Here is a 10,495-nt window from a genome sequence, read left to right as displayed (position 1 = left end):
AGGAGCCGCATCTGCACTACCACGTGTCGTTCAGAAAGCGAAGGGGCGTCGTTCAGAAATCGAAGGGGCGCCTGCTCAGAAATCGAAGAGGCGTATTCAAAGATCGAAGAGGCGCCACTATTTCAAAAAGCCGGAATTGCGGGATCAAAACGTTTGTCGACAAGGGTAAAAAGTACCACCACTTGATATTATCTCTATATATGTCGACCTTCGTCTTTTATGGCAGGGCAAACCTGAAGAAAATGCCCAACTCTCCCTCACCTCTGAGGGCGCACTCCCAGCAAGGCCTTTCAAAATACTCAATTCTTTCTTCTTCCCCAAAGATGATACCAGATGCCTGGAGTACATATGACCCAGGAGGAAACGGCGGATTGAAGCATGTGCTGATTCATCCACCGCTTCTTCAAAGCAAAGGTATCTCATATCATCAAGGTCAAAAGCAAAAGTATCTCATATCATGCTCTTTCCCTGTCTTTTTCTTTGTCCTTGTTCTTACTCGCATGGCAAAGTAAAAGAAGCAATCAGCCGGCACTTGGAGTCAATCTTCCGATCTGGAGCCAACTGCCTGGAATCTATTCCTGATTGCTTACCTAGCGTTGCTCTCGAGTAGTCATCTTCAACGGTTGATACACTTCCGGAGAAGGGACCACTTCTGCAAAGGGGAGCGAGTAAGGCAAGTGAAAATGATACATTGAAGCATGTGGAGACAAACATAGGCTGAGTTATCCTCCAACCCTTTTCAATACGAATTGGAAAGATTGAACAAAGAAACAGACCAAAAGGGTATGCTCAGACCTTCGAGGGAGACCAAAAGAACCATCCTGCTGCCCAGTTCAAGAAGTAGCACAAAGGAAAATCAACGATGGGCAGAAACCAGTTCAAGAGTAAGCCTGTGGAATCACAAAGATCAAAAGCCTCATTGCAATTACCAAGGAGAAGATGGAATTTACACTCTATAACCAGATTTGCGTCTCTAAACTCTTCTCTTTGTTAATTACATTCTGCCATGTTTAGTATGTTAGTTGTTGTTTGTGTGTTTACTTATGTTTTGTGTGAATCTATGCTTAAAACATTGAGGACAATGTTTGATTTAAGTGTAGGGGGGGGGGGGGGTAACTAATGTTGTTAATGCAAATTCGTGGGATTTTATCACCCATAACTTCAAATGTTGTTCCTTGCTGTTTTAAGGTGTTTTTAAGTTGTTTTAGAGTGTTTTAGTATGTTTTGTTTTTATAACTCCGAAAAGCACATAAAAATTTGAAAAATTGTTTTGAAAAGCCTAAAAAGAGTGTTTTGAGTCGTTTTTGTGTGTTTGTGTCGTAGGTCACTTTCCAACACAATGATAAGGATTTGGTTTCTAATTGCATGACTGTTAAAAAGAGTTATAAACATAGAGAAAAGTTTGATTTACTCTTGGTATATGCTTGGTTATGGTTATAATGTATGACTTCACATGCAATCATAAAAGAAAAAAAAATTAGTTATGTAACAGGCTTGAAGGAAGGAACTCAAACAAACGCTACAACCCTGAGAGACTTGAGCCTATAACGTTCTTTGGAGAGTATAATATGTGATTTCTTGTTTTCTAAAGTCGTTGCATGATCTCATTATTCCTTGCTTGGTTGCTACTTAGAATGCAATTGTATCATGATAGAACTAAATGCTAGAACTTATATCCGTTTCATTCAAAGCATGATATTGAGTTGCATAACATATATCAAGATGAAGTTGTGTAGTTGCCACCATAGCCAAATAGCCTTACTTCCCATATTTCGTATATATTGTAAGTCTTAACACCGTTGAGCCTCGTTTAACCTATTTTCTTTGCTAACCATATCACCCCTTACCTAGCCTAGATTAGGACCATCCGTACCCTTGTTCTTATTAGATAGTGAGCATGACTTAAATGAATTCCTTTTGAGTACATTATGCAAGAAAATGAGTGTGGGGGAGTAAAAGTTTGTTCTTACGTTTATATGTATGTTTTGAGATTCAAAAGAAAAAGAAGAAAAAAAAAAAAAAAAAAAAAAAAAAAAGTTGAATGAACTCACGAGCGTTGATGGTTGAAGAAAGGGTCCAAAAAAGTTGAATTTGGCCCTAAGTTTTGTGTGACTTTCCCTTGGGTGTTCAAAGTTGACTTCTGCGTTCTTAAGGGAATTCTAAGTGCCTAAATCAATACTTTGCTCACTATTGCTTTAAGAATGTTTGTTTATCCTTCACCTTTCATTGTTAGCCAACACCTTTAGCCCCGTTACACCCCTTTGACTTCTATCTTGATCGTTATGTGTTCAATAATGTGGAGTTTGAAATTGATATGAGCTTATGGAATCACTGGTTCTCATTCTAAGTAGTAGCATTCCATTCATGAGATCATATTCATGTCATTATCGTAAATCCAGAAAATGCTTTCCTTGTTATAATATATGTGAGTGTTCGTCTACATGTTTACATCAATCTTCTCACATATAACTAGTGTAGGGTGTGTAGTCAGAAAATCTGTGTGAAAAACGAGTGCATATCTTGTAAGGATTTGAGCAATTTCTCTAAAGGCATGTTACTGCATTCGAAATGTGTTTTAAATGTTTAATTGTGAACTAGTATGTGGTGACTATGATTAAGAATGTACTTAAGTGTAATGATGGCTAAAATCTGTGTGAATAATGATTTTTAACTTGTCATGTGTTTTGGAAATCCCTGAGACGTTTGTTGGAAGGTTTAGGTTGTGTTTTACTTGTTCGTTTTGTTTTGTTTCTAGTTTCTTTTGTTTTGTTTTGCTCGAGGACTAGCAAAAGATAAGTGTGGGGGTATTTGATAGGAGCATATTCATGCGACTTAAATGGCTTGTTCTCGTGCATTTACGTTATGTTTCTTTAGTTATTTTAGTACTTTAAGCTATTTTCGTGTGTTTGTAGGCCAAAAGGGCTAAAGGAGCAAAAAGTTGCATTTTGGAGACGTTTGGAGCACTTTTGGGCTAAGGATGGATAGCTTATGCTTGGAGCCAAAGTGTTGGACGAAATTAAAAACCTAATTGAAGACCAAAGTGTTGGAACCTTGTTCCTTTTAGTTTTAGGATATTTAAACCTTTCCTATATCCTTAGTCGTGCATAACATTCCAACATTCCACTCCTTCATTCACCACTTATCATATCATACACTTATCTTATCATCACCACATATCATATATTTATTACTTATCATATCATTCATTCATCTACATATCAATAACCACTTATCATTCATTTATTACTTATCATATCATTCATTCATCTACATATCAATAACCACTTATCTTATCACTCAACATATCATTCATTTATCACTCAACATATCATACACTTATCACTCATCACACTTCATCATTACACCACCATTCACTCTTTAACCCACACACACTTCACACAAACAACATTCACATGCATTCACATGCATTTCCAACACAAAACACACTCAAAACCGTGGCCACCTTTGCATTTCAGGATTCCCATTTGCATTTTCAGATTTCCAGCTTTCCCTTTTATTTTCCAGCTTTCATTCTTCATCATTGCAGCCATTCCACATGCAATTCTCCATCATTCCTCCACACAAACACCTTAAACAAATAGCCATATACATCTCCACTCCTCCTATAAATACCCTTGCATTCCCATCATTCAAATCATCTCATTCCATTGTAGATACCACAACACAAACACTCCATTCCTTCTCTAGCCGTGAGTTTCTCTCCATTTTCTGCACCATTTTCTCCACCACTCCTCACCTATTTCCATAATTCCCCACTCCATTCCACACTTCCATCCCCCAAACCAATTATCCCTAGACCTTATGCTACAATAAAGAGGAAGAGAAGAGGGCTTAAACGTTCATACAATTCAAGTTTGAGTTGTTGGAATGTTTAGGCGTTTCTTTGATTTCAATGTTTAATTTCAATTCTCTTTGTTTTGTATGAGGAACTAAACCCCCCTTTAGCTAGGGGGGGATTCGAAATATATGTTTATGCTTGCATTTTGATTTGATTACTTTTAATTACGTTTCATAAGTTGTGAATTCAATTTGTTTAACTATTTGATTGATATCCTATTTATGTATGTTTATTGAGAATGAACGCTTAATTTTCATGCATGAATATGACGCTAGAATATAAGTGAGTTTCACCTAATCGTTATGAACTTATATTCACAAGTAGTGGAGGTTGCTTATAAACAATCGCGTTAAACGAATTCTTGGCATAAGTTTCATGCAATCATAGTAACGAATGCCTCGTCAACACTTATAGTTTTCATGATGCTTAATGATTCTTGCTTGTTTCTCTATTATGCAATTCATGAAGGGAACTTGTGAGGAATGCTTTGGGTTGTCGTATGCAATCATCCAATTCATTAACTTAAGGAAAACTTGACGGTTAATTTAAGCGGACCTAATTAACCCGGGGTGTTGAGAATTCATGGTTTATTGAAATGCAATTGGAAACCATTTTATTATGCAAGTGTAACATGTATGGAGATGAACCCCTTAGCTAGCCATACCATCCATTCATTTCCGTCAATTTCATATTTACAATTTGTTTTCTTTACAATCTATCCATTTTAGTTTAAATTCGTCCAAAATCAATCCCCCCCCATATTTCGTTTAAGTCTTAGTCTTAATCTTTCTTATTTTTAGTTTTGCATTCTTTTGAGTCTAAGTTAGTATTTCATATTGTTATTTTACGTTTTTGAGTCAGTTTCCAAGAGATTTGCAATCCCTCCTAATCCCCGGTCCAGAACGATCCCTACTTGCACCTATACTACAATTGATAAAAAGAGGGTTTAATTTGTGTGCGTATAAATCTCGCATCAAACTGCAGTAGAAGTTTGCATTAAAGAGGACCTGAGATGATAAAAGTTGAGACACATTCAGGTTCATCTCTGCAATCATAATTTGATGGTGTTTTCATGTGGATGAGGATTTTAGCATGTGTGATTATGAAGGTTTTGGGTTGTGTCAACAACCTTACAACCTTGTTAGTTCCATGTTGAAAGACTTATTTGACAGAAACTTGTATCAAGGATAGGATGTTATCACAACTATATGGCCATTAAAGTGACATTAATTTCCAATTTCAAGTATAAACATAAATATTATACGTGTAGACCAGTGGGAGAATGTTGGATTTATTCCGATGTAAATCAACCTTAAATGGTCTACAACATATAATAGGAATGTAATATTGGAGATTAATGTAGATATTGTGATTTGATTTCCTAAAGATATCAATCTTTTATTAAGTGTCTTGTAATACAAGTAAGATTGATGGAGTCCTTGACTTTATGTGATTATGATACATAATTGATAGGCTAAAAAATTTGGATTTGGGATTCCTTTATGGACGGAACCTTAATACCTTAGCCAGTATAAATAATAAAGTCCCTGCAAACCCTTGATGCATAACAAACGCTTCCCATAAAGTAGTTGTATCTGGCTAGGTGCTTTGTAGAAGACTTTGGTGTCGCATCCTACATCATCTCCACTTGGTATTCAATGGCTATTGCTTCACGATCAGGTCAGTCAACTCCTTGTTTGTGTTTTAATTATATAACCACATAAAGTTTACAGTGGAGTCTATGGAAGCAGGAGGTGGAGGTCCAAGAAGTAGGTGGTAGAGAGTCTAGAGTTAGGCCCCTTGTGATTGCTAGGATTAGTTTGAGTTTTTAGCCAGTTAAAAAGAAGCAAAAAGCTATATAAATAGGGAGTCAATTCTCTTGAGAATCAACGATAATAGAAATGTCAGACAAAAAGCTTTATAGTTTCTGAAGGCTAGTGAAGGAGAAAGAGTGCTAGGAGTTGAAGTAATCCTTTATTTGGTTAGACTTCTCATTCCTTTTATTTGATACATCTTTCTGATAATTTTAGTGGGTTTTGAAGAGGTTGGTTAATCAATAGTCAATCTCTTTCAAGGTGAAATTTTGAAACATGAAACTTTTGAACTACTCATCTAAGTTAGTAAACAAATTTTGGTCTTGGAAACAAATTCTTATTGTAATAATAATATATTAATGGTGGGTTTGTACTGATATGCAATATTAATTTTGCATAACAAATTTACACCATACAAAAACTTTTAGTTTTAAAACTATTTTTCTAGAGAATAGAAGTATGTTTTGTTTGGTTATCATTATACATACTTATCAAAGTATGTATTCTACAGAGTCTATTTATAATACATGAGTTGTATTTTAAATTGTGTGCTTAAATAATGATGGTTTATACTTTAAATAGGAACTCACGAGCTAGACCAAGATACTTGATTAGTTTGGCAGTGGCGTGGACTTACGTTGTAGCTATGGAAATGAGTAGGGGGTGCTTGGGAAACCTTATAACTATTTGTCCATATATTCTGATTATTATATGTTAATTTATTGATATTGATCTGCTTGGTTGGATATAAACTGTTTGCTTATATGACTTATTGGATGTATTGACATATATGATTTTCATTCATTTTGTTATATTTCTCTTGAATTAAGAATCTTATGACGGAAAAAGGGAAATGGAAATAAAAAGAACAAGGAAGACTTTTGTGTAGTTGAGCCTAATTCTTGTCAGGTACCAAGTCTTAGGCCAACCCCAGAGTGCACAATAATTTAAGGGTAATATGGGATTGGCAAAAGGGAATTAGGCAAGAGTATTAACAAAAGGGAAATATGGTGTTTGGGTTTAGGTTAATGGGTTTGAAGAGAGGAATTTTGTGCATTCATACATGTCATTTTTCTAATGTGTTTTAACTACGTAGACATAATATACTCATGGTTATATGTATTAAGGTGTAATGTCCCAACTGAGCTTTATGCTCACCCTAATTAAATTTGCACAGGTTCAAAACCAAAGAATTAAGTCTTGTGCTAGAGATGATACTTACAGTATGATATGTCCAGTGGCGAAGCTACGTGAGGGTAAGGAGTGGCAGCCGCCCCTCCTCTCGCCGGAAACACGCCTAAGAGAGTTGGTTCAGCCCCTCTGCTCTTGTCCGAAATGAGAATTCTTGCTCCGATGATCTGGTTTCTATTGCTGCGCACATCTTTTTTTGATTTTGAAGAACGAAATCTGGAAATATAAAAATGCAGAACTTGTGAAGAAGATGAAAGCTTATGAGTTCGATATTCCCTACACAAAATGGCATCATTTGACAAAAAAAAAAAAAAATCGATTTCATTAAGAACACATGTCAACACCTGGCAGAAATGATTTATTTCATCTGAATATTATATTCAAAATTAGGCCTTGAAAGATTCTATAAATACAACCATTTCAGGGGACCAATTCACATATACATTTCTCTACTCCCAAATTGGAAGGGAATTCCCCAAATCCTTGAAGCTATGAAACTCTAAAGCTTTCAAGCATCCAACCTCGCAAAATTCCCAAGACTCCCGAAGGATCAAGAAAGCTCTCTTCGTTCCTCATCAAATCCTTGAAGAAATCCACACAACTGTTCATCAAGATCAAGCTCCGAGGGCCCTTGAAGATCCGTTCATCCTCGTTCATCAAGATCAAGCCCAAAAGCCCTTGAAGATTCATTCATCCTAAGATCAAGCTCCGACGACCCTTTGGATCAACAACATCAACAAATTCGCACCAATGGTCATCCCTAGATCAAGCCCCAACGGCCCTTTGCACATAGCTATCTTTCTCTCTCACTCTCTAATAACTTTAAAAGTTTTGTTCGCCGAGTAGGACTCGTCAACTATCTTTCACGCAAGGTAGTAACCCATTGACTCAGGTACCAATCCCCTTCATGCAAGGTGTGTGATTGTAATGCTTATTCCATTGCGGCGCTCACTTCTTTGTACCATATGTAGTTTCAGTATATTCATTCATCGAACATACCCTATTCATCGGCAATCAAATTGTATCCAAGTTATAGCGCGAACATGCTCCAGTTCCTTAAACAGTATGAAGAATTTTGATCATGAGCTGCACTTTTACATTGTGTATGAACACTTGATTGTGATTTAAATGTGAGAATAACAAGATTTTTATGAAGCTGACATTACGTGGGAATGATATTTTAGTAAATTGAGTTCTCATTCCTTCTCACTCTCTCGTTCTGTAGGTTTTTAAACTCTGCTACTTTTACAATACGCAGCTGACTCTGGAATTCGGATAATAAATTTCTCTTCCCTGTGTACTATTTTGGAAAAATTATTAATGGTTTATTGTTCTTGAGCTGTTGATTGGTCTTGGTTCTTCCTTTCAAAGATTGTTTTAGATAATATCAGCATAATCCTAATTAGCTTTGAAAAAGTTATTGAAATTTGATTTTTATTGTAAATTGCTATATAGAAAGATATACATGTATGTGTGTGCGTGCTGTGTTCTTCAGATTTTTAGTGGTGGTTCCGGTAGTGTTTTCATGCAGAAGACTACAATATGCAGAGTTTATGATGGCAATGATTTTGAATTCGTAGCTAGGTTGGCTACTTTGATAATGTAAAACTAAAGATGCGTTTGCATTTACAGTTGAAAAAAAAAAAAAAAACGAGAAAAAAAAAACAAACAAAAATTGAGCCTAGCTCCATTGTTTTTCTGTTCTAAAGAACAACGGTGAAAAGAGCTTTTTGGTATTCCTAATGACTTGGAGATTGTCTGGCAATGAATTTGTCCATGATGACTCTTAACGCCTTCTTTCTAATGTTATCTTTGCATGTCACTTTGGTAGTAAATCTTCTATGAAAATTATTTTGTACTTTTCCTTTTTAGGTTTAGGTATTATCCACTTTTGATGCTTTGGACAAATAGTAAACACGATTATGATGAAATTTAAAACTTCAACCAATAAACTGTGACACTCAGAGCAAGATTCACGTTATCATTTGGGCATCTTTGTTTCAACTATTTCGTGTTCGAAGAGATTTGAATTCTTTTTCAGGTTTTCTTAGACCTTAATTATAGCTAAGCTGGAATTGGCATATGTCATTACTCAAATGAAAGACTATTATCGTGACACAGCACAAAAATAAGATGAGGACAGCATGACAGCATTGCAACATTAGCTTAATTATAGCTAAGCTGGAGTTTAAGTTTTGGACGTTATCTTTTGTGTTTTTTATGCTGATTCATTCCAACTGTGCGCAGGTATCTATTTCCACCTTGTGCCTTTTGAACCTGAGTGAAATTATGTTTGCTTTCCTTATGATTTTTTTGTTTTCTTTCCGCAGTGGAGGATCAGAGCTTCTATACAACTCTGTAAAGATTCAAAATGTCAACGTTGAAATGCAAAACGGAGCAGAAAAGGTGAACTTCAGCTTTTGTTAAGGCTAAGAAGAATAAGTAAAAACCTGAAGCGGATTTGTCATTTCAGCGCTTTTATTTGTTCCTATTAGTCAACACGATTTTCGTTTTCTTCTTCTCAGCTAACCATGAAGGATTTGCTCTCCTGGATCCGTACCCATATGATCAAGGAGAGGCCTGAAATGTTTATGAAAGGCGATACTGTGTAAGATAAAATCTGCATCAGATATAATTTTAAACTGAACGTGTTCCTCAGTCGCTTAGATAATTTTATAATAAATATGCTGTTAATGGTTTTGATAGGAAAACAAATATTGAAACATGGGTATAGCAGAAGACCCGGTGTTCTAGCCCTTGTGAACGATTGCGACTGGGAGCTGAGCGGGCAACTTGATACAACGCTAGAGGAGAAGGATGTGGTTGTTTTCATTTCAACCTTGCACGGTGGATAGTACGCGGCTCATTGTAATAACTTTAGGAAATGAACCAATTGTTTGTATCGGGACTGTAAGATGTTGACGTTATTTGATGTAACGGATGTGAACATGACTACTTTCCCATGTAGTGGTTGGCTATTGTATGAGATTTATGTACATGTATCTAGGAGTAGTTAGATATTGATGCAAATAAAACCTGTAAATTGCTTGTGATTGTTATTTGGATATAGGATAATGGCAAATGGGTTGGATTGTTATTTCGATATAGGATGATGGGGCTTGTTTGATAATCATTTCGCTTTTTAGAGCGAGAAGTGCATAATGAGATTTATGAAAATGCTAATAACAGTAAATTGTTCAGTGTCACATCCTGGCCAGGGGCGGATCACTTCCCAGGCCTGCTCTACCACCGTAGCATGATATTGTCCGCTTTGGGCTTACCATTCCTTCGCGGTTTTGTTTTTGGGAACTCACGAGCAACTTCCCAGTGGGTCACCCATCATGGGATTGCTCTAGCCCCCTTCTCGCTTAACTTCGGAGTTCTTATGGAACCCGAAGCTAGTGAACTCCCAAAAGGTCTCATGCTAGGTATAGATGGGAATTTACATTTAAGGATTACTCCCCTGGGCGATGTGGGATGTCACAATCCACCCCCTTTAGGGGCCCGACATCCTCGTCGGCACAGACGCAGTCAGGGTTAGGCTCTAATACCAATTGTCACATCCCTGTTCGGGGCGGACCATTTCCCGGGCCCACTCCACCACCGTAGCACAATATTGTCTACTTTGAGC

General features: G+C 36.6%; 1 protein-coding gene across 2 annotated transcripts; it reads left to right on the top strand.

Annotated features, from left to right (window-relative positions):
* Positions 1-4,118: 4,118 nt before the first annotated feature.
* On the top strand, positions 4,119-9,719 carry LOC137736544 (ubiquitin-related modifier 1 homolog 2-like). 2 transcript variants are annotated; one of them, XM_068475795.1, is made up of 4 exons: positions 4,119-4,141; positions 9,195-9,266; positions 9,380-9,472; positions 9,602-9,719. In XM_068475795.1, the coding sequence occupies exons 1-4, from the start codon at positions 4,119-4,121 to the stop codon at positions 9,717-9,719; spliced, it is 306 nt and encodes a 101-aa protein (XP_068331896.1). The 2 variants fall into 2 exon arrangements, with proteins under 2 accessions (XP_068331896.1, XP_068331897.1); XM_068475796.1 differs by having other exon boundaries at positions 9,195-9,270; positions 9,390-9,472.
* The last annotated feature ends 776 nt before the right edge of the window (positions 9,720-10,495 follow it).

The sequence above is a fragment of the Pyrus communis genome, chromosome 6 (genome assembly GCF_963583255.1).
Source record: "Pyrus communis chromosome 6, drPyrComm1.1, whole genome shotgun sequence".
Classification (NCBI taxonomy): Eukaryota; Viridiplantae; Streptophyta; class Magnoliopsida; order Rosales; family Rosaceae; genus Pyrus; species Pyrus communis.
The sequence above is the reverse complement of the archived record's forward strand: the minus strand, read 5'-3'. Positions and strand labels throughout refer to the sequence as shown.

Excerpts from the sequence above, each read along its gene's own strand:
- LOC137736544 (XM_068475795.1), top strand. The coding sequence starts at position 4,119 with ATGAATATGACGCTAGAATATAA. Across the intron at positions 4,142-9,194 it reads AATATGACGCTAGAATATAA|TGGAGGATCAGAGCTTCTAT; the intron begins GTGAGTTTCACC and ends TTCTTTCCGCAG. Across the intron at positions 9,267-9,379 it reads GAAATGCAAAACGGAGCAGA|TTCTTCTCAGCTAACCATGA; the intron begins AAAGGTGAACTT and ends ATTTTCGTTTTC.